At 56.0% G+C, this 22,478-nt stretch overlaps 8 protein-coding genes across 8 annotated transcripts; 3 read left to right on the top strand and 5 right to left on the bottom strand.

Annotated features, from left to right (window-relative positions):
• Positions 1-1,229: 1,229 nt before the first annotated feature.
• Positions 1,230-3,417, top strand: J3D65DRAFT_45192 (uncharacterized protein). The gene is made up of 4 exons (XM_066796362.1): positions 1,230-1,290; positions 1,340-1,600; positions 1,688-1,801; positions 1,853-3,417. The coding sequence occupies exons 2-4, from the start codon at positions 1,397-1,399 to the stop codon at positions 3,149-3,151; spliced, it is 1,617 nt and encodes a 538-aa protein (XP_066660199.1). The 5' UTR covers positions 1,230-1,290; positions 1,340-1,396; the 3' UTR covers positions 3,152-3,417.
• A 1,737-nt stretch (positions 3,418-5,154) lies between these two features.
• J3D65DRAFT_599572 (DNA-directed RNA polymerase II subunit RPB2) lies at positions 5,155-9,001 on the bottom strand (the record flags this gene model as incomplete). Its single annotated transcript, XM_066797908.1, has 3 exons — positions 5,155-5,320; positions 5,374-6,602; positions 6,650-9,001. 3 exons carry the CDS (start codon positions 8,999-9,001, stop codon positions 5,155-5,157), a joined length of 3,747 nt encoding a protein of 1,248 aa, XP_066660198.1.
• Positions 9,002-9,289: 288 nt separating this feature from the next.
• On the bottom strand, positions 9,290-10,850 carry J3D65DRAFT_611362 (quinone oxidoreductase). Its single transcript, XM_066798901.1, has 2 exons — positions 10,522-10,850; positions 9,290-10,465 (listed from the first exon to the last, which is right to left on the bottom strand). The coding sequence occupies exons 1-2, from the start codon at positions 10,552-10,554 to the stop codon at positions 9,479-9,481; spliced, it is 1,020 nt and encodes a 339-aa protein (XP_066660197.1). The 5' UTR covers positions 10,555-10,850; the 3' UTR covers positions 9,290-9,478.
• Positions 10,851-11,012: 162 nt separating this feature from the next.
• J3D65DRAFT_45067 (deubiquitination-protection protein dph1) lies at positions 11,013-12,955 on the top strand. Its single transcript, XM_066796342.1, has 2 exons — positions 11,013-11,705; positions 11,764-12,955. The coding sequence occupies exons 1-2, from the start codon at positions 11,256-11,258 to the stop codon at positions 12,745-12,747; spliced, it is 1,434 nt and encodes a 477-aa protein (XP_066660196.1). The 5' UTR covers positions 11,013-11,255; the 3' UTR covers positions 12,748-12,955.
• A 259-nt stretch (positions 12,956-13,214) lies between these two features.
• On the bottom strand, positions 13,215-15,266 carry J3D65DRAFT_611357 (Ferroporti-1). The gene is made up of 4 exons (XM_066798900.1): positions 14,569-15,266; positions 14,446-14,485; positions 14,225-14,382; positions 13,215-14,164 (listed from the first exon to the last, which is right to left on the bottom strand). The coding sequence occupies exons 1-4, from the start codon at positions 15,199-15,201 to the stop codon at positions 13,322-13,324; spliced, it is 1,674 nt and encodes a 557-aa protein (XP_066660195.1). The 5' UTR covers positions 15,202-15,266; the 3' UTR covers positions 13,215-13,321.
• Positions 15,267-15,438: 172 nt separating this feature from the next.
• On the bottom strand, positions 15,439-18,611 carry J3D65DRAFT_611353 (uncharacterized protein). Its single transcript, XM_066798899.1, has 2 exons — positions 18,153-18,611; positions 15,439-18,105 (listed from the first exon to the last, which is right to left on the bottom strand). The coding sequence occupies exons 1-2, from the start codon at positions 18,392-18,394 to the stop codon at positions 15,714-15,716; spliced, it is 2,634 nt and encodes an 877-aa protein (XP_066660194.1). The 5' UTR covers positions 18,395-18,611; the 3' UTR covers positions 15,439-15,713.
• Positions 18,612-18,946: 335 nt separating this feature from the next.
• Positions 18,947-21,366, top strand: J3D65DRAFT_45113 (ferric-chelate reductase-like protein). Its single transcript, XM_066796351.1, has 3 exons — positions 18,947-19,557; positions 19,611-20,203; positions 20,259-21,366. Exons 1-3 carry the CDS (start codon positions 19,121-19,123, stop codon positions 21,212-21,214), a joined length of 1,986 nt encoding a protein of 661 aa, XP_066660193.1. The 5' UTR covers positions 18,947-19,120; the 3' UTR covers positions 21,215-21,366.
• Positions 21,297-22,469, bottom strand: J3D65DRAFT_611351 (uncharacterized protein). The gene has a single exon (XM_066798898.1). It carries the CDS (start codon positions 22,397-22,399, stop codon positions 21,518-21,520), a length of 882 nt encoding a protein of 293 aa, XP_066660192.1. The 5' UTR covers positions 22,400-22,469; the 3' UTR covers positions 21,297-21,517.
• Between the last annotated feature and the right edge of the window lie 9 nt (positions 22,470-22,478).

The following is a 22,478-nucleotide window of genomic DNA, read 5'->3' as shown; positions in this document are numbered from 1 at the left end:
GCCATGCCAGGATATCGGGGCTGGCCACTGCTGGAGGGCCTCTCCCTAGCCCAAGACGGAGTCGACAGGAATGAACGATCTGAACGATCGGATGACATCTTTGAATAAAGGCGCTACTCGCGGATACGTGCGTCTTGTGTTACCACAAACTCAGAGCTTCATCCGTGGTTTGCTATGCGAAACAAGGCGTATGAAAATCTCCCAGTCTCTCTCTGTGTCTGGCAGGGGTTGCCAAGCCAGCCCCGTGTTTGCTATTTATCCGGATTTGTGGATCTCCAATTGCATTTGCTCTGCCACACGATGATGCGTCCACAGATCCATGTACGCGTTGAGCTTCATTGGCGCGGTGCTGAGTGGATGACAAGCCTTCTCCGCTTCCGCTAACGAGGCGGCAGAGACTTGCGCCTACCACGTTTCTGCAACGAAACTAAGGAAAGTCAACGGATTCTTCATGGCAAAGCTTTCTGCACTCAACGGACACGTGGACAAATGTTTTGGTCCTTGATTGAGCGCTGCGAGATTTGTGTCACTCGGACTGGCAAGGCTACTGGCTGATGCGAAATGAGCCGGGGTGTTGGAAGGCACTGACAGAGCCGACAGACGCAGGGCTAAGTTTGTTCCTTCAGGAGCTTTCGGCAGCTCCCGCCTGTTTCAAGCATGATTTGCTCCGCTTTCTTTGTCCGGCGATCTGCGCGGCAAGCTGAATATTCTTCTTTAACAGACCCGTCTTCAGGTCAACGCCCACCCACGCCCTCTAGCCACACCTACTCCTGGTCTAAGCCCCCTTGAGCCATTCTGAGAATTGTATTACTTGGTACCTCACCAATTCCAACAGATGCAGACGTTCCACTGATGGGGTGAAGATACACAGAGGCCACTTGTACCACCTGCTGCGGATGCATGATGCACAGTACTCACGCAGCCCAAGGAGATTCTTGTGCACTTACGAAGAGGCTTGCCTGTCTTGCCGAATAAGTATGGTAAAAGCCCTGCCAGCCTGACAGGCGCACGCCCTCCTCTAGAACTCCGATTTCCACAACCGGTCTCCCAGTGTCTGGGTCTCGATACCGCTACCAGGCACATCACAAATAGGTGGGCTCTTGGCCTCATTCAAGTGAAATCACTTCGGCTGCACCACTCCATCTCTATTCTCCAAACCGAATTTATTCCCGCCCATCCTACCTTGGGCATTTCATCAGCACAGTTGAAGGATCATCCTGGACTAAATCTCACCCACGTCATACCATCACTCGACGTGCAAACGCACGCTTGCTTCCGACCAGTTCTACGGTACCTGCAGGACCGCTTCAGTGCGTGAATCACCTCTGACTTGTTGCAGATCTCTCAGACCTTGGCGTTGAGTACCTGGCTAATAAGTATCCAGTCCACCGACAACATGAGTGACTTTGACCGTTATCGTCGTTGCTCGCCTCTTGAGACTCTTCAACTCTCCTCTTTCGACCGTTGCATACCTCTTGGCGGCATGTCTTACTCGATGAGGACCGACATGCGCGCAAACCCGTTGCGGCAACCAAATCGAAGTCTCCCTACTTCAGACACACAGGACACTCCGAGCAGGCGTCAGAGAATAAGCGTAGCTGTACGTCTTTCCAGCCTCTTTCAAAATCAGACGATGCAACATTCATTTCAAAATATCAAGATCCTTTACTGACAGCACATGGACCAGTGTGCACGCTGCAGAAAACGGAAAATCCGCTGTAGTGGTGATCCAGGTGATGGCTCTGGGTGTCAGAACTGTAGAACAGCCGGTGCAGATATATCTCATTGCCAGTTCAACCGAGTAAAAGAGCCCTGCCATCTGTAGTCTGCTCTTTGCTGACTCGATGCCCAGGTTGGATCTGGCCCCATTCAAGGACTCAGCGTCCTGACGTATCCCAGTGGCCTATCATCAAACCAGACTCTTCCCATGGCACCCTTGTACCACAGCTACCCGGATGAGCAAGGGTACTCCAAATATCACTCTGCAAGAAGCTATTCGACAGCTCAGGGCACTGTGGGCTACGGCGACGAGTCGCCTACCGAGTCATACGGATATCAAACGACGGCTGCGATGCCTCATTCCGACACTTACGGCGGCCAATTGACCCACGATGTCTTACGAAACTGGGCTGGCACGATGCGGCAAAACCTGGGGAACAACAATGGATCACACTACCTAGAGTCTGAGGGACCTTCAGTGTCTTATAGCGGACTGCCGATGCCTCAACTAAACAGCGCTTCTACAACGCGGCAGCCTGTAACGGCCAGCGAAAACATGTCTGTATTCAACCTCAATTCACTACAAGCCTCCCTAGGCTCTCCTCCAACGCATCAAGCATCTCTGCCCCAGAGCCTCGAGAACCGCCATCTTCCCATGCCCAACACTGCTCGCATGCCACTCTCGCCAGGACAGACCTATGGGGGGATGCGCAACCGTCAGCCGTCGGCCGTGTCATGCGGTGTTCTTCCTACGTATGGAAAGACCGCCATGGGCTGGAGCCACGACCCGCTTGGGCAGCAACCATCCAATGGCATGATGTACAACCGGCGGGACTCGAAGAATCAGCACCAGCACCAGCACCAGCACCAACTCCTTCCAGACGGAATGCACCACCAGCATCGCCAGCACGGTGGTCCCACAGAGACCGGCCCAAGCAGCTACGGCTACGTTCCCGTGGTTTCCAATCCAGACCCGACCGGTGCCGGGACTGGCTACGCACCAAGCCACGACCTTGGAGACAGCGACGTCAAATTCGCTCCGCCGGTTCACCCGCACATCCATCACGCCGGCAACTACAAAGCGCATGTCAACGTCGGCGTGGGTCTCAGCAACGGCAGCATCCAGCGCTCCGACTCGACTACCTCGCTGTCTTACTACCCAAGCAGCAGCGGTTCGGCCTACCGCCGGCAAGGCGTGTACGGCAGCAATGAGCACAACCACGAGGCGCCTGCCCGCCTGGTCAGCGGCAACCAGTACCAGCCGCTCGAGACTCCAGTATCGCCTGTCGGCGAGAACGATGGTGGTGTTAAGAAGGAGGTGCCGGAGGGAGCCAGTGGTGACGTTGAGGGCGAAGGCGAGGCGAGATCCGCGGCTGCGGCCCAAGTCCAGGCCAGCGTGAGAAATCGCGACAGCGCTGGGAGCCTCAAGTAGGGCAAGTCTTGCACTAATTGAGTGGTTGTGCCATTACGCCGCAATTGCAGTGGCACAGGATGACGAATTGTCTTTGCCCTTTGCTGAAAGTTTCCTTGAGCGAGTTTTGGCACCTGTCATTGTCGATGTCGCTCACAAAACTCTACAAAAGCACGTTTTGCGTCACTTCCCCCTTTCTCTCTGGCGTCTTCATTCCTCTCACAGTTGCTCAATTTTCCCCTTTCCTACACTTGAGTCATTGTCATCCTTATGCCCTCTCTCTTTCCCTTCTTTCCTTTCCCCCAGTGCGATACCACGCATGAAAATTCCACAGCAACAGCGTTAGTTAGCATCAGCATCACCTCGGCGCGTAAGGGCAGGACAGGACCGGACGACAGGAACGGGGCCATCACGGATCAGGACGGACGGACGGATAACAGGACATGGCGCACAGATGATTGATTCCCCCTTTCCCCTTTCTCTCTCAATCATTCTCTGCATCATTTTGGCGCCAGAAGGTGACGGGCTTTTGGGGCCCTGGGATAGGGCGGCATGGCAAGGCGCAAGACGGACCAGATTGGACGGTATGGCGTTTGTGGCCCCTTGGATGGCAGAGGGCGCCGGCACTTGAGCGGACAGAAGGTGAAGGAAGAGGAGGAAGAAGAAGAAGGAGGAGGAGGAGGAGGAGGAGGATCACTAGAAGACAGCACAGCACTGCGCAAGGGCAACCGACCGACTGATGAACAGTGAACACAACGCCGATCAATCAATGGACGGACGGACGGATGGGAGTTGCTGGTGGGATCCAACGCGTAACGAGCGTTCGACCTTTTTCTTTCCTTTCTTTCCTGACTCTTCTACTTGTTCTCTTCTCAGATATGCTGCACTTTTCTAATGCGCTTCTTTTCTTCACTTGTCTTGCTCGTTGTGGTTGTGTGAGGTCTGTAGCGGCGGTTGGTGAGGCGCGGGCGTGTATGAGTGCAATAGGCATCAAAAGTATTTTTTTTCTCTCACTTGAATCGCACTCCTGACTGGCTTGCGTGAATGATCTGACACGTACGTCCGTTGTAATTGCTGCCCTTTTCATCGAATTGATGTTTTGTGAACTCGCCGCAAATCGACCCACTCACTGTCATCAAGCACCAAGCTGTCGAGCGAGTTCATAGTCGCCGTGGAGCTAAGATGTGAGCCAGTATTATTGATCACTGGGTGCATTCGCTCATTCATCAAGTCTACGCAGTCCCTTTCAGCTGTCCATTCAAAAGTGCAGACCATATAAATTCCTGGGGCTGTGTGCCTGCTCGCTCATCCACTGGACTGACCCGTCCAGCTGTCTGTCTATGCGAACGCGTATAGCGAGGAGATGGGGATGCGAAGACAAGCCCGTAAGCATTCAGCACCCCGCCCTGCCGGCAATCCAAGGAAACGAGGCCAATTTTCATTTTTTGAGTCTGTCCCAATGCTCGATTATGTTCACCCCGTTCACCCTCAGCCCACTTGCTCATTCCGTCTGACCTCGAACCTCGCAAATCTCAAGACGCAATTTTTTTCGACGGGTTATCAGAAGTGCAAGTCCATCACTCTCTCTACCAAGCATCCTCGTCTCCCTTGATCTTTTCTGAAAGGGAGAGGAAGAAAAATCGCCCAGCGCACCCACCCAAATCAAGCCTTGAGGCTTTGAGGACCCAACAACCCATCATCCCACCAACGCCGTGCAAATGCTCGTGGTATGAAACGCGCCCGAACCAGGAAGCTAAAGGAAGTCGAAGACGAGGTTGTGAGAAAGTCAAGTGCGATAAGGATACAGAAAGAAGGCCGCCCTCCGTCCACGCCGGTTTTGTGTGAGTGGTTTCAGACACACTCGGGAGGATGAGATTGAGGAAATAGGGCGACCTTAAATACCAAGACCCGCCCTGACTGGTCCGCTTTCAGGCAGTGGGTTTGCAGTCTAGGGTCAGCAGAGCGTCTGATATGGGACGTAATGTTTGCTTTCAACCAAAAAGACTTCGCTAGTCATTCTGGCCTCAAGTTCTGACAGAGTAGCCACTCCTGTCCGTGTACATCCTCGCCGCAATGTTCATGGCCGCCAGCTCTTGGAAGAGCAGCTTTGCTGCGTAGGGAATGTAAATCTGAGCAATCTTGGTCTTGTTCTTGCACGAGCGGCACTCGAACTGGTTCTTCTTGAGGTTCCTGTTCCATCGTTAGCAGTGACAAAGTGTCGGAATGGAGGAGGAAACACTTACGCAATCGGAGTCATGAGACCGCAGAGCTCGCAAATGTGGACGCGGTAGGCGTCGGAAACCTCGAACAGACGCTCCTTCAAGAACGCGCTAGCACCGTGTGAAATCATGCAATCGCGCTCCATTTCTCCAAAACGCAGACCACCATCTCTGGCACGACCTTCGACGGGTTGACGGGTCAAAATCTGCACGGGACCACGGGCACGGGCGTGAATCTTGTCGTCGACCATGTGGCGAAGACGTTGGTAGTATGTCGGACCCAAGAAGACTTGCGCAGCGAGCTTCTTACCAGTGTGTCCATTGTACATGACTTCGAAGCCGCGGCTTTGGAATCCGTGGCCCTTAAGAAGATTCGACACGCTCGTGACCGTCACGTCGGTGAAGGGGGTAGCGTCACCTTCTTGGCCCTTGAGAGCGCCCACCTTGGAGAGAAGACACTCGATCAAGTGAGCAATCGTCATACGCGATGGAATGGCGTGAGGGTTGATGATGATGTCAGGAGTGAGACCATCTCTCGTGAAAGGCATGTCTTCATGGCGGTAGGTAATACCAATCGTACCCTTTTGACCGTGACGCGAGGCAAACTTGTCACCAATCTGAGGGACCTTGGTAGTCCTAGTGCGGACCTTGACAAACTTGAGGCCTTCGCTGTTGGTAGTAAGAAGCACTTGGTCGACGATACCGTTCTCAGTGCTGCGGAGAGGCGTGGAAACGTCGCGCTTGATGTGCATCTTCGTACGCTGGCCGAGCTCCTCAGCATCAGGGGCGATGGGAGCCGTCTTTCCGATGATGATATCTTCGCCAGAGACACGGACGCCAGGGGCGACGACACCGTCGTCATCAAGCTTGTCGTATGTGCCGTGCTTCAAACGCATGGTGTCGCTCCGCATCGGCTTCTCAAACTGTTCAACGATCGCCATTCCAACCTTCTTCTCCTGATCGGTGTACGAGCGGTAGAAGAGACTTCGGAACAGACCACGATCGATGCTGCTTTGGTTCATGATGACGGAATCTTCCTGGTTGTAACCGGAGTAACAGGCAATCGCCACGATCGCGTTTTGTCCGGCGGGAAGCTCACGGAACTTGAGATATTCCATAGAACGAGTCGTTGCCAGAGGTTTCTGGGGGTAATAGAGCACGTTGACCATGGTATCCATGCGCAGATCGTAGTTGGTAAGGCAAACGCCCATGGCTTGTTTACCCATGGCAGATTGGTAAGTGTTACGGGGCGACTGTGAGAGATTAGCGTTTTTAAAATAGACCAGAAAAGAGCACGCACCTGGTTGTGGTCAGGGAAAGGAATGATACTGGCGCAGATGCCCAGAATCATGCTGGGATGGATCTCGCAGTGGGTGAAGAACTTGATCGAGGGGCTGGGAGATGGCACCACACGTTCATGCGGGTCTTTGGGGGCGTCGTCCGCGGCCACCTCTTGGACGCCCTGGCGACTGCGAAGGTGTGCCCTCAGGTCGTCAGGGGTCATGACAATCATCGCCGTTTCTTCTTCCTCGGCATCCATGTATTCCACAACACCGCTTCTCAGTAGACCCGTCCAGCCATATCTAGCATTCTCGCGCCCTTCATCCGACAGGCCAGACACGTCAATATCCGTGTCGTCCTCGAGCTTATTGATGTGCTCTCGGTTGAGAACGAGGTTGCCCTTGTTGGGGCTGTTTGGATCATCGTCGATGATGAAGAGCGGCCGAGTCACTCTACCAGCGTCGGTGAAGATCTTGAACTCGCGGTCACGAACGTCTCGAATCAGACTCATCTCTGCGGAGACAGTACCATCTCTGCGGAGTCCCTTGACCAGAGACACAAGCTGCGTTGCGTCGCGGTGCACACCTACCCAGACACCGTTGACGAAGATCTTGGTTGCGTGCGGAGAGACGTTGGGATCGTACTCCTCCAGCAGCTCCATGTTTCGCTGCGTCATGAAGTCTGTGATGGGCGTGACATCGCTACCGACGGTGACGTTGCACATGAGCGACAGGTTCTTGACCAAACCACAAGCCTGACCTTCTGGCGTTTCTGCCGGGCAGACCAAGCCCCAGTGCGTGTTGTGCAACTGGCGTGGCTTTGCAAGTTTGCCGTCACGGCCGATGGGGGTGTTGGTTCGCCGCAGATGGGAAAGTGTAGACGAGTAGGTGTACCTGTTGAGCACCTGAGAGACACCAGCCTTGCTCGATGCCGCCTTCTTCTGGTCGCCCCAGTTGCCAGTTGCGAGAGAGTATTTGAGACCGTTTGTAATGGTGCCCTGCTTGACTGCAGACAGGACCGAGAATGACTTGCCGGCCTCGACGCACTTCTTCAGGTAGTTGAAAACATCGCGGTGCAACTTCATGAAGAGAGAGCGGAACAAATTCGCCAGCAAAGGTCCGGCGAGGTCAAGACGCTTCTTTCCAAAGTGGTCTCTGTCGTCTTCGTCCCGACGTCCAAGGTGGCACTGCAAGAGGCGGTAGATCATGTAGCCAAGGAAGAACGACTTCTTCGTCTCGCTTCCCTCGGCCTGTGAGATGTGAGGCAGAAACTCCTTTTGGATAATGTCGCGCGCGTGCTTGATGCGGTCGCGCTTGGTGGCACCACTTCCAGGTGCGCTCGCACGTCTTCCGATCCAGTCGAGGGCGTGGTTCTTGTCTTGAATGAGGACCGCTTCTTCTATCGACGGCTTGATTGCTTCCAGCATCTCGGTATCATTCTTGTCAAAGCAAATGTGGTTGATGACGTCCTCGTCCGACACGACACCAAGAGCACGGAAGATGAGCACGACGGGAACGTCCGACTTGACGTAAGGAAGGGTGCCATAAAGGGTATTGCCCATGCCCTCCTTTTGCATTTGGGCCTTTTCGTAGAGCTTGAGAGTCATTGAGGACAGCAGGCGAGAACCCTTCTCTACCGCACTTCTGATCTCGGCGATCCATGGAGTGGCACTGAGCCTTTTCCTGAAGACTTGGACAATATTGGCGGCACTTCTCTCCTGCGCAATGAGGACCTTTTCGCTACCGTTAATGACGAAGTAGCCACCCTGGTCGTATGGGCACTCGTTGTGGGCGTAAAGCTGCTCGTCGGTCAAGTTGCGAAGACCGCAAACATACGACTTGAGCATGACGGGCAGTTTTCCAAAAAAGACCATTTCACTCTCGCCCTCTTGTTCAGTCTCCCACACGAGTTCCGTTGCTCCGGTAGGCTCGTCGTCCTCCATTTCGCCCGTCGCTATCGGCCTTTCGCGAGCTGACAAAGTCTTTGTTGTTATTTCGCTAATCATGGCCGAGGAGTAGGTGAGGTTCCGGAGGCGTGCCTCGTGCGGGAACAAGTCTCTCGTGACGCCGTTGTCCGTGAGCGAAGGACGGGCCATTCTGACCGTGCCAAAGGTGACCTCGTACCGCCGCTTCAGGATCGGATCCGGATCGCCCTCTTCGACAGGAGGTTGGTGGTCCATGGTGACCTTGCCCATCCTGTTCACCACCTCCGGCAAGACGTTCCTGACAAATTCATCGTAGGAGTCTATTTGCTGCGACACCAGACCCTTTTCCGCGAAAAAGGCCGCGATGACCTGCCAGCAATCCTCAGCGGTGATGTGATCTTCTTGGTCCTCCTCGTAACCGCCATTGTCGGCGTACTCGTAATCCATGTTGAGCAAAAGGTTCCGGCGAAGGAATGAATCGGACGCGTGCCGAGCTGCGACGCGAGCTGTCCTCGAAGGGGCTCACTTCAGGCGGGGATGGCGGCGCAAGGCTGCTGAGACGAGATTTGAGGAGGCCGCACTCGACTATGATTGGCGACTGAAGGTGAGGACGGCGGGGAGAGGAGGTGGCGATGTGGAGGGTGGTGATGGAGCTTGAAAGATGGAGGCGGCGGCCTTGTCGTGAATCTCCAGCAGCACCGGATAAACTCCGGTGCGGGTGAGGTCCGACCGCGAGGGTCTGTGCGCAAGTGATGTTGACGGAAGTGCGGCTCCGAATGAGGCCTGAGGCCAGCATCATGTCCATCACTCGTGCTGCATTAAATCCGTAGGTACATGTCTTCCAAAAGCCTTCATTTCTCTACTTCTCTCGGTCAAGTCACAGCTTCAATCTGTCCGCTTCGCTAGACTTCATCCATGAAATTTTCAAATCTTGCTCTTGCCTCCCTGATCCAAATTCACCACCACCTTGCCCCAAGTGTCCCTTCGTCCCAAGTCACTGAGCGCATCTGCCACGCTCTCAAATCCGTTGTACACCTTGTCTGTGTAGACCGTTTCCCGGTACTTTCCAGCATCAATTAGATCAAAGATCCCTTTCCACGTGTCGACGCCAACTTGGGGGTCCTTCGCAATGATGCCTCCCCAAAACACTCCAACGACGCTGCAATTCTTGAGCAGAAGTCGGTTTGCCGGGATTTTCTCAATGACGCCCCCTGCGAATCCAATGACAAGAATGCGCCCGTTCCACGCAATGCACTTGGTCGACTTCTCAATGAGACCAACCGAGTCGTACACAATGTCAACGCCTCTTCCTTTAGGAGTCAACTTCTTCACTTGCTCCGGCCAATCTTTTTGTCGGTAGTCCAACGCGTAGTCAGCGCCAAAGGATTTGGCCACCTCCAGCTTGCGAGGGGATCCAGCGGTTGCTATGACGGTGGCCCCAAAGGCTTTGGCGACTTGCACGGCTGCAAGGCCGACACCACCAGCAGCCGCATGAACAAGGACATAATCCCCTTTCTTGATTTCTCCACGTAGGACGAGACCGCCGTAGCTCGTAGGAGCGGTGACCCACAGGCCTGCCGCTTCGGCGAAGCTCCAACCCTGAGGCATGGGAAACAGTTGTTCTTCGATAACGGCCACTTGCTCGGCGAAGGCACCTTGATTCCCGCCGAAGACGCGATCTCCTACTTTGAATTTAGGAGCAACGCCGCCGGTTGGAGCGGATGGAGTGCGGAGCACAACACCGGCCATTTCGACGCCAGCGGTCCATGGAAACGGTGGCTGGACCTGATACTTGCCCTGAATCTGCAGGATGTCGAAAAAGTTACAGCTGAAGCTGTGAACCTGGATCAGGTATTCATTGGGCTTGGGCACAGGCTCCGGAATTTCTGCCACCTGCAGTTCTGAGGGGTGCTAGATGCAGGAAACTGTTAGAAAGAGGACAATCGGTCCGGGGTTCGGTTTGGTACCTTGACGTACTTGGCGACCTGGATGGCACGCATTGTCGATGAATCAAAGCTATGCTTTGGCGTGTGACGAGAGCGAGGAAGCGCAAGCTAATATATCGCAGTTGCCCGCAATATCCAAGCCGGCCGCCCCGCAAAGAGCGGCATACCGAGGTAGGCGAGCTGTGATGATTGGCTGGCCACCAAGGTCTGGCGGAAAGGTCAGTGTACTGCAGGTAAGCACGCGAGGCAGAGGCAGAATAAGGTATTAGGAAGACGGCGGAATCGGAAAACCCTTGAGATGGGCTTGACTTGACTCCGTCGGGGGAGAGAGGGTTTGGGAAGGTGAGGTACCTAGGGTCCAGGTCCAGGTCCAGGGTGCGGCTCGTCAGCTCCCCCGATTCGGTGATGTAATGGTGCCAAGAAGCCGGTGGAAACACTCAGGTCGTTCTCCGCTGTCCATGTCCACTGCAGTCTGCGCTCCGCTGCCGCTGCCGCGACCACCCAGTCAGTCGCACCCACCCATTTCTCTTCCTCGCCTCCATCTCCCTCCGCCTTCGTCCTACGCCTCCCCATCTTCTTCTGCCCCTCGGCCACATTGTCAACCCAAGGCATTCTCCACATTCTTCTCCGACATCTAGGCAACCAGCCAGTCTGCCGATCAACCGGAAAGGCCCAGCTTCTGCTTCACCCCACCCCACCTCATCTGCCCTCGTCAACGCCCGTCCCATAGACCACGAAACCACAAACTCGCAATCATGGCCGACGACGCCGCTGGCGCCGAGGAGCAAGTCACCTTCAATGTAAAGTCGTCCAACGAGGCCAAGTACACCTTGACCTTGCCACGCACCACCACCGTCGGCGACCTCAAAGCCAAGCTGTCCACCTCCGAATACGCCGATACACCTGCCGACCGCCAGCGCTTAATCTACTCTGGACGCGTGCTCAAGGACCACGATACGCTTGATCGCACCAAGATCAAGGATGGCCACACTATACACATGGTGAAGAGCGCTGCCAGCAACGCTCGCCAGAATCCGAGCAGCCAAGGCTCGAGCGCTACCGTTCCCGGCGCCGGCCAGAGGAGCAATGTCCCGACAAATATTGCCACAGGAACTGGCCACGATCCTTTGGCCGGTTTGACTGGTGCGCGCTATGCCGGCCTCATGGGTCTACCTGGAGCCAACGCCTTTGGGCCAGACGGCGGTGTATGTGTTGCAACCTCCCCAAAGCCACATCCGACTCAAATCAGCTAACTTCCTGCAGATGGGCGCTCCTCCCGATACCGACCAGCTTCTCCGGCGCCTGGAGGACCCCAACACACTGCAGCTGATGACCGAGGCGCTGAACAATCCGATCGTTCTTCAGCAAATGCGCAACAGTCCCATGTTCCGCGACAACCCCGCCATGCTCCAAATGCTGGAGAACCCTGCCTTCCGGCGTATCATGACCGACCCAGAAATGATCCGGGCTCAGCTTAGAATGACGAGAGAGATGCGCGGGGGTCTCGGCGGCGCTGGCGGCGAAGGAGGCAATTCGTTTCCCGCGCCCGGCGTAACCAACACGACTCCGCCAACGCAACAGCAGAATAACAACCCAAGTGACACTGCGGCTGGCGGAAACAACCCCGGCGCCCAAGGCACCAATCCTCAAGCAAACCCGTTGTTTTCCCTCTTCGGCGCTCCTCCCGCTGGTGGCGCTAACCCTCAAGCAAACCCCTTTGCTGCACTTTTCGGACCTCCTCCCACACAAGCTCCCAACACGGGCGACAACCAGAACCAGGCCGGCCAAACCGCCCAAAATCCTCCACCGAATCCGTTTGCCGGCCTCTTTGGTGCCACGGGCGACCCGACGAACCCAACTGCTGGCTCCGCTCCCAACCCAAATGCTCTTCAGAACATGATGCAAAACATGATGGCGAACCCCGAGGCCATGCGTGCCGCAATGCAACTTGTCGGAGGGGGCTTCCCAGGCGCCAACCCCAGCGGTGGTGCTGACGGCAACGATGCGGCGGCAGCGGGTGCAGGCGCCGGCGTCAACCCGTTTGCAGGCCTGTTTGGTGGAGCCGGAGGCGCTTTCGACAGCCCGCTCAGCCCGCCAGACAACAGACCACCAGAGGAGCGGTACGCGGACCAGCTTAGACAGCTGAACGAGATGGGATTCTACGAGTTTGAGCGCAACGTGCAGGCGTTGAGGCGCAGCGGGGGTAGCGTGCAGGGAGCCATTGAGTACCTGCTCTCGGGACCGTGAAGATTTTGAAGACAAGAGCAGCCGAGCAGTCGACGTCGCGGAATTGTGGGACATGGATTCAATATCCAGGGCTTACAGGCGGAACCCTGGAGCGCAGTCAAGAAAAAGTCAAGGTGCCTGGGGTTTGGCGTGCGTTCAGCGAGCAAATTGGACTGTCAGGCAGGCGGACAGGCGTTGGCCGGATGGTCACAGATCGATCCCGGTTGGACGGCCAGGGCCGGAGCAGCATGGTCTCTACTCGTGTATGTTGGTCGGTAGTGTCGGGTGCATCTCTACCTACCTACCTATAGTCATGTCACCTGTCATGGACTTCTCACTAGATATCCGTCGCTGCTAGCGGCGACGAACAATAGGACGGCAGAGCGTCTGATCAGGTACGCAAGCACGAATGAATAGCAAGCCTAGCAAAGTCAATCATGGATCATGCCAAGGTATCCCACATCGTTGACGGCCATCCAAGAAACATTCCAATTTGTTCTTTTAAGATTGAAACCATTTACAGACAAGTCAATGTAGATGAAGGCGTCGTATATACATATACACACTGCACACTGCCCACATCCCAAGCAAGCACCTACGCCACATCCCCACCTCCCCTACCCTCGCTCTGCGGAACAGCAGTATACCTCTCCCTCCCCTTGACACAGCGACTCGCATGCAACAAATGGCCCCTGCGCATGCGGACAAAGGCCGCAAAGCAAGCAGCGGCGACGGCAACGGCGGCGGCACTGATCAAAACCGGCCACACGAACTGGTCGGGCCGCGGAAAGACGACGGTCAGCGCAAACGACAGCAGCTCAAACAGGTTCTGCAGCGCCATCTCGGCCGACGAGAAGGCGCCGCGGTGCCCCGGTGGCACTTCCTCTTGGATCAGGTACTGCACGCACAGATCGAAGCCCCACAGCCCGAGCCGCGAGAGCGTGACGCCGGCGATGAGGCTGGCGCCGGCGGCCTTTTGGGTGCTGGTGCTGGTGCTGGGCGAGGAGGAGGAGTGGGAGAGCGCGGCGACGTACAGCGCCGTGCTGGCGGCGACGCAGAGCAGCTGCTCATTGATGAACCACAGCCCGGCGCGTACTGCGCTGATGCGGCGCATGAGCAGCGGCGCGGCGCACGTTGCGAGCAGCTCGGTCGCGACGGCGGCCAGCCGCATCAGCGAAACGGACAGCGGCGTGTACGTCAGCGTCAGGAGGTACGTTTGCATCTGCACGCCCGTGCTGAGCACCGTCAGGTAGAGCAGGCTGAGCGAGAGCGAGGCGAGGAAGGCTGTGTTGCGCGTGTACGTTTGCCATGGGTGCAGCAGGGTGCTGAGGTACGAGGGTTGCGTCGGGCGCTCGCTGGGACGGAGTGGTTCTTCACGTTCGGGTGGAGATGGAGATGTTGTTTTGGGGACTTGGAGGCCCGGCACGCGGTAGTATACCTGGTGTTGGCTTAGTACATGTATGGAGTTGAGGTCTACAACGGACGTTGAATGCCTTACTTGGGCTATGGTAAAGTATTCGACAACGACCGAAAGGGCGTTTTGCAAGAAGACGACCCAGATGGCTGCGGTGGACGAGTACCCGTCAACCAGGGATACAAAGACCGGAGCGAGAAGCTTGGAGGTGAGATCAATCCGGCGCATCACAGCATTGAGGTCTGCCTCGTGTCAGTCTCATGATCAAAAGACGACGGAAGCAAGGCAGAAAGAGCAGCAAATACCTTCACGAACAGCTCCCGTCTCCTCCGCAATAACAATGACCTGCCCCCAGTCAGCCAAGCACAAGAAACCCAAAATCTTCGCAAGGACAGAAGCAAGTTCTTCCCAGAGGAAAAACGCCATACCCAATCCCTCTCCACAGCCACCAAGTTCCCCACAATCCCCAGCTTCTCCACACAAGCCAGAGCAACATTACCCGCAAACAGCGCCGCCATGGCCCACCACCTCCACTCCTCTTCCCCCTCCGCATGCCCCTGACCATCCGCCGCCGCCTCCCCCTCATCTGACCCCCTGTTGACTCTCCCCATGGCCAAAAACACGACGCACCCCGCCGCGACGGCCACTCTCTGCGCCACGACGCTCCACCGCAGCGCCCTAAGCCGATCCCACGCGTCAACCCACGCGCCAATCTTGCCCGCGAGCAGCACCGCCGCGCCCGCGCGCACCAGCGCGTATGCCGACGCGGGCGCCAGCGTCCCCGGGAACAGCGTCGCGAGGAACAGCACGGCGCCGAATTCGAATGTCCGGCTGTTCCACGTCGACAGCGTGTGCGAGACGTAGAGGAGCGGGAGCACCAACGACGATGTCGATGTCGGCGCCGGCGCCATGGGTGTTGAGCTGAGGCGGCGCAATGGCGCGCTCGGCGGCGTGTCGTCGATGTCGAGTTGGTGGAGCGGAGCGGAGGTCATGGGCGGAAAGGATGGGGGACCAGGTGGAGAGGGCGCCGGTGACCGCGGAGCGCGGTTGGAGGAGGTCATTTCCTGTTACGATTGCTTTCGAGTGGTGGGCATGAGGATTCGTGGGTGTCAAGTACATGTAGTGGGTGGTAATGGGGTGACGTCGAGCAGTTATTTTTCCCGCTATCGGCCATGATCGACCTCGGCTTGCGGTTTGCGGACACCAGGGTGCATCATGTTTGCTGTTACTACTACGCGCAACCCTGTCAACCATCTACGGCACCAGTACAGTAGAACGCAAACTTCGTGCCCTGCTACCTACAGCGTTGCCTCGTGGATCATGCTAAGTTGTGCTAGTGAGAAGGGTCTCAAGCTTCACAATAAATGCCTTGTCTTGTATCATCACACATCCACAATACTGTCACTGGGATGATATAGCTCTGCATGTGGAGGAAGGCCAACTTCATCCTGTTTGCTCTACTCCGTGATTTGGAATATTCCTTGACTACTGCTTGTAGAAGAGTTTGCTGAGCTGAGATATTGCCCCAATAGCCGATCCCAGTCGTCCACCGAGGCCTGTTCAGGGTTCAGTTCTACTCGTCGCCAGTGACTTCAATTCCGTTGCTCCTACCTCCCGTAGCGGAACTTTCGTCGAGAATCTCATCCTGAGAAGCCTCCTTGGTACTATCCACAGAGATGCCCTCGGTGGTATCGGCACTGGCGGACTTGGGAGCAGCTCGGAGAACCCTGGGGTCGGTGAGATCAGTGAGAGGGCATTCGACGACATCAGTGTCTTCCTCTTCATCCTGCTCCATTTCAAACTTCTCGTAGAGACGTTTGCCCTTCCAGTCGTACTGCACTTCTTTCTGTGGCCGGTCGCGCTTGGCAAGCAAAAGCTGAACACCAGAAGCATCTCCACCGGTAATTTCGGCAGTGCGTTGAACTAGGCTCGGCGCCCAACTCGTTTGCGCTGAAAATTCCATGCATTGGTAGACAATGACTGTACCCGGAACGATGTCATCTTGCTCGAGACTCTTGAGTGTCGTCAGATCTGGCGGCGGAACAGGTAAATCTTCCGGATCGTTTGCCTCCTGCTCCTCTTGAAGAAGTTGAGACTCGGCCGCCTCATCTTCCTGTTCCTCGTCGTAGTTCAAAGTAACATCGTTCTCTGTTGCCTCGTAGTCATAGCTTTCGCTTTGACGCTTCGTCTTCCTCTTGCGCTTCTTTCCCCTTGTCCCTTCCGTCCGATCCACACGGTCATCGTCACAGTATTTCAAGAGGGCCGGGTCCCAACGCTGTTCAAATGGGTAGGGAGGGGCGCTGATTTGCTCAACATTGTCAGGATCAGTGCATTCAAACGCAGTCACTTCCAACTTTGCCTTGTATGAATCTGACATGGGGTCAGACACGTCCTCTTGCTCATCTTCTTCAACTTCCGGTTCAGGCTGCGGTTTCTTGGCTTTTGGCGGAGCGGATGCCTGCTTATACGACTCCCTCAGCTTGTCTTCCTCCTCCTTGTTCCGGGGCGTGCGGACTCCGAGAGCAGAGAACAGGTGCCGCCGGGTGCTTGCGAGATCAATCCTAGCACGCCTAGACTTCAAACCGGCTGATTTTCCTGGTGTCGCCTCTGCCGTCATCGAATTCGTGGTGGAACTAGCCGGCTGCAATTGGTCCACGTCCATGGAATCCAAGTCTCCGAGAAGCTTTCGTCGGAGTGCTTCAAACTGGCCTTCTTCGCCTTGGCCGCTCTCCGCAGATGGCATGTTGTCACCTTCATGCCCAGAATGTGCTGAATTTCGCTCAAGTTCCGCAATGGCGTGCGTACCCGCGTCATCGTACTCCGTTTCTTCATCATTTCTCGCAGCTTCCAATTCTATAGCATCCTCTGGCTGCAGAAAAGATTCCTGGTCAGCGGGACGGAAGCTGACATCATTATAACATCTTTGGAATTCACGCAAAGTTACCAGTGTTGCTGAAGGGGGAAGAACACCATCGCTTTGGAGTTTCCTGAGAAGTTTCTGATCTTTGCGGCGGCGGTTGCGATTCTTGGTCTTTTGTTTGCCCTCTCCACGTGGCACAAATCTGGGATGGCCAAAAGTCGACTCTTCGGTTTCTCCAGAAACAGCATCCTGTGAACTAGAGCTGTCGTCGGCTGTGTGCTTGTTGTCTTTGGATTTTCGTTGAACGCGACGGAGCGTGATTTCGCCGCCCGTCCTGGTGCCGAGGGTATCGGATTTTAGTCGAAATGGATTTGCTTGGGGTTTGGACGAAGCTTGTTCCGGCTCCGAATCAGAAGTGATTGACCAGCTGGATTTACTGGAGGGAGAAGAAGGCGAAGGATGCGGCCGGACATTTTCCTTTGGGACATTCGGCTGGCTCTCATTACTTGACGAATCGTCAGATGAACTTTCAGAATCCGAGTCGCTTTCGTCGGATGACGAGTCAGATGAGACAGAGGGTGATGTTGCTTTAGGTGCAACTGGATCGTCGTCTTCAGAGGCATTGGAAGATGAATCCGAGGACGTTTCGGACGACGAATCAGAGGACACGTCAGACTCTTCTCCAGTGCCCTCTCCGGCTTGGAACTCTTCCTCAGTATCGGCATCCGAGGGTAATGCGACCAGTGCTTGGTCATCGCCCGCGCGTCCTTCATCATCCTCAAAGTGGACGCTCTTGTCAGCCCGTTCGGACCGTGTAGATGCGAGCCTGCGCCGCTTGGTGGGAGGCAGCTGTTTCGAAAAGGAGTCGTCGTCGTCGTCATGGCTGGAATATTCCTCGCGTTGAGGGCCCTCAAGAAGTGCTGGGCCAGGATCGAAAGGCAGTGGGTTCTTGGGCGCGGGAATGTTTACGGCAGGGCGGTCAGGTTTTCGCAGGTCAGGCTTGCCAAAGGGGAGACCATCGAGGAGGTGCTGGCCTGCGGCATTGATTTGGTCACGGCCAGTGAGGTAACGGGCGCGGCGATCGACGGTAGACAGAGGACGAATGCTTTTGGCAGTCAGTAAAATGCGCAATCACAGTAGGAAGAGACTTACGTTACGTGGTCATCGTTGGTAAAGATTGAGGTGATGTTCTGAAAGTGCAGTGCTTCAAAATCACCAAGCTCGACGACGTAATCATCCAGACCCCAGTCTTCGGTCTCGAGTGGGACAACGGCGTTGACCTCTTCAAGCAGGGCGGCAACGGTCGAGGCTTTCTTGGATCTGTCATTGGTGACGGCCCATAGGAGGTCGATGGAAGGCAGCTTGTGCCTCTTGACGGTCAGTTTGAGCCTCATGGCGGCAGGGTGGTTAAGACAAGGTCAAGGTTGAAAAAGACGCGGACAGACGCGGTCGTGTCGTGAAGCGTGACGGCGGCTGCGAAAGTCGGGCAGAACTTGGGGTTGAGTTGACCGCCTTGGACACCGCCTCGGTTGTTCGGCCTCGGCCACTGCAGGCAGTACATCCGATCCCATGGACCCACCGCACCGCACCCACTCTGCCCTCAGGTCCCCGTCAGCGTTGGTTTCTTCTGCTCGCTCGCGTCGCAAGCGGAAGTTCTCCCGCGCCGTCTCCCCCGTGTGAGAATGTTTGAGCAAGTTTTCCGCCAAGGCTCCGCGACTGCCTCCCTCCTGCTCTCCCTTTCTCCGCCGTCGCCTGCACTTGGCACCTGTCATGCTGCTCTGCTCGGCCCTCGAGAGCCCACTGCCGGAGGAAAAGGCCTATGAGCTGCCGCATATCTCTCACTACACGAAACATGAGCAAGTTGAGGCGTCTGTGGGCCGTTTTGGGTCACGTCGGGTCTGCTCCACCCGACATCATGTCCAGTCCACTGCCGCCCATGTCATATAGATCAATCCATCCTTCCTTCCCTTTTCATCATGTCCTTTCCATCTTCACCTGCGTCGTGGCCTCTAATCGTTGACCGTTTATAAATCAACAAGAACCTTCCTTCTCTTCTCACACCCATTGAACCCACCCTCTCCATCCAACACAGGGACGCTGTCCCCCAAAGAGCAGCAATCATGGCTGCCCAAAAACGCCACATTCAAGACATGGCCGATGCCACGACCAAGGAGCACCATTGGGGCTACGCCGACAGAGCTGTTCCGTGTACCAGTGGCGAGGGCACCTGTGCCTACCTGGATGCCGTCTACTGGATGATGGACGTGTCAATGCTCTACACCTTCATCCTCTGGGCAGTCATTGGAGGCATTCTGTTTGGCTTCATCATCTACAGACTTTTGAAGCCGAGAAGACAGAGATACCACTTCAACTCTGAGAAGCGGGACCTCGAGGCTACCAAAACCCCCCAAAACAGCATTTACCGCCTGTACAGGACCACAGTGGTCGGACTGCGAAAATGGCTACTCCCGGAGACCTTGAGAAGTGTCTTTGGTCGAGTTTCTCGACTTCAGGTGCTCGTTTTGGTGGTAATGCTGGTCTACCTCCTGATATTCTCGTGAGTGGGCCTTTTCGCCCTCCCTGATGCGCGCAGTCACTGATATCCCACAGCCTTGTTGGCATAGTTTACAAGACCTGGGTAACTCCAGTCAAAGGAAGCCCTGGCGTCTACAACACCCGCTCTGGACTCGGTGGTTTCGCTGACCGCGTTGGCGCTCTGGCCTATGCTCTTACGCCTCTGACTGTCGGACTGGCCACGCGCGAGAGCATCCTTTCCCTGCTCACCGGAATTCCTTATCAACACTTCATGTTCCTCCATCGATGGACGGGTCGCATCATTTTCATACAGTCCTTCCTACACACTCTAGGCTGGACCATTGTCGAGGGAAAGCTCTACCAACCTCAGCCCTCGACGTACGCCTCGTTCATGGCTCAGCAGTACATCATCTTCGGCGTGGTTGCAATGCTCTTCATCACCTATCTTTACATCTTCTCCATCAAGCGAGTCATCCAGTGGACTGGATACGAATTTTTCAGGAAGACGCACTACATCGTGGCTGCGCTTTACCTTGGAGCTTGTTGGGGCCACTGGACGAAGCTTGCATGCTGGATGATCGCGAGCATCGGCATCATGTTCCTGGATCGCGGTCTCCGTCTGGGACGTATCTTGATGATACACATGGGATACAAGGACGGTAACAAGGGTATGGCACCAAGTCATGCTGCACTTTCTCCAAACTTTGCTAATCGTCCACGCAGGTCTTGGCTTTCGTTGCGCGCAAAGCAACCTCCAGCTCTTCCAAGACGGCGACACGACCGTGATACGGCTAGACTTTGTCCACAACCACGAGCCATGGCAACCAGGCCAACACTTTTACCTATGCTTCCCGGCCCTCAGCATCTGGCAATCGCACCCCATGACGCCTTCATCCGTTCCAGCGCCGCACCCAGCGGTTCCCCACCACACCTACATCATCCGCGCTGAAAAGGGCGAAACGAGACGCCTGGCCGAGCTTGCGGAGAAACTCGAAATCGCATCCGGCTCCAGCTCAAAGGCCTCGTCTCTCGAGAACGGAACAGACTATGAAAAGGGCAAGGCGCGGGAAGTTCAAATGGAGGCTTCAGAGCAAACGACACCAGTCATTCTCACCGGACCGTATGGGGAAAAGATTCTGCACGAGGACGGCGAGGTCGACAACATGCTTGCCATCGCAGGCGGCACAGGCATTTCATTCACGCTGCCCATCGCCACAGCCGCCATTAGCGACGCAAAGACGATTGATCTGGTCTGGATCGTGCGCAAGGCGGCAAATGTTGCGTGGATCGCCCCCGAGCTGCTGGAGCTGAAGGCAGCAATGAAGGAGGGCTACGCACCGGGGTTGCGCATCAAGGTTTTCGTCACGCGTGACGCACAAAAGGACAGCGAGGCTTCGTCGCGGGCGTTGTCACGGAAAGTCGAGGAGGTGCTGGCTTCGCAAACCAACTTCTCGGTCGAATGGCTGGCGGACCACCATCCCAGTTCTCGCGACGTCCTGGGCGCGTTTGTGGATAGGGCGGCAGCGCAAGGAGGTCGGTGTCAAGTGGTAGCGAGTGGTCCGGCCGGATTGGGGACAGATCTGAGGAGCGCGGTTGCGGAGAGGTGCGATGCGGGAAGGGTGTGGAAGGGCGAGGAGAGTGCAGATTTGGAGCTGTACTGGGACAACCGAAGCGGATGAGTGCATAGATACCCGGTGGATTTTTTTTGGCGTGGCTCGGGACGAGCTCGCCTCTGGCGTTCATATGGTTCAAAGCGTGGGGCAGGATACTGGCATGAAAATCTCGGTTTCTTTTGCTTTCAAGTACCTCTTCCACTGACTAGGTCGGGATTTCATGGTACTCGATTTGACTTCATTAACACAAATCGGATATCCACCGAGACGCCGTGACCCAATTGACGCCGCTGCCAAAACTAGTAAATGTAGAACTTTTGGACCGTCTCCTGTTCTTCATGCAAAATCGAATCCGACGAATCCTCCCATCTACCTCCCCTGTGCCCGCGCCCTAGTCTTGCCGCGCCTGTTTGCCTGTCTCTGCGCCAGCTTCTGTTGCTCCAGCTCGTCCAGCTCGGCCTCCTTGTCCTCGGGCAGCAGGCTTCCCTCGATGGTGATGAATCCCCTGTCGGCGTCTGTGCTCGGGCTCGTCTCAAAGTCGCGGATGCGGAACTTGATGACACCGTCGACCTTTTTGCCCCCGCCGTCCACAAAGTGACCCTGGTCGCCGGTCTGCGCGTCGTCGGCCTCGACCCAGGCCCAGTCCTCGGGCAGTCTCCTGCGGTCGATGCTCGCCGAGAAGAGATTCCAGCACACAAGACCCAGGTGGCTCTCGTTTTGCAGGTTGACGAAGCCCTCGATCCAGATTCCCTTTTGCGGGCGCAGCACGATGAAGTCGGCGGTGACCCAGACGAAGGAGACGGCGTATTCGTCGATGGAGCGCGCGAGGATGGGGCGCGGCGTTTGCGTGATTGGCGCTTCGGAGACGCGCGCGTTGCTGTAGGAGAGAACCACGCCCTTGAACGGCGGGTAGTATGTGAGGAGGAGCGGAGAGAGGTGCTCGGCGCAGAGGGCGTTGAGGGGGTAGGCCTGGCCGATTGACGCGAGCGGCACGTACAGCGACGATGTTTGCTGGTAGAATGCGGAGCTTGGTTCGGGACGTTTCATATGCGACTGCGGCTTCACGGCCGGAGCAACTGTTGTCGTGGCAGGAGGAGCATCCTCGACGGTGCGTTTTTTCTTGGGCGACCTCTGCGCGGCGGCGGAGGATTCGGCGGTCTGGTCTTCTTCGCGTTGGCGTTTTTTGCTCTTTTTTTCTGATTTGTCCTTGTGCTTCCGCGGCTTGGTCTGGGGTGTCGGCTCGGTCGACATGGTGGCAGAAGTTCAATTGCTTGGTTGGGCGACGACTGATGGTGTGGAGAGGTCTGGGTTACAACTTTTCTGCCCGGCG

The sequence above is a fragment of the Phyllosticta citribraziliensis genome (assembly GCF_038025025.1).
Source record: "Phyllosticta citribraziliensis strain CPC 17464 chromosome Unknown J3D65scaffold_1, whole genome shotgun sequence".
In the NCBI taxonomy this organism is placed as follows: domain Eukaryota; kingdom Fungi; phylum Ascomycota; class Dothideomycetes; order Botryosphaeriales; family Phyllostictaceae; genus Phyllosticta; species Phyllosticta citribraziliensis.
Note: the sequence above shows the minus strand (reverse complement) of the source record. Positions and strands in the feature narration are given on the sequence as shown.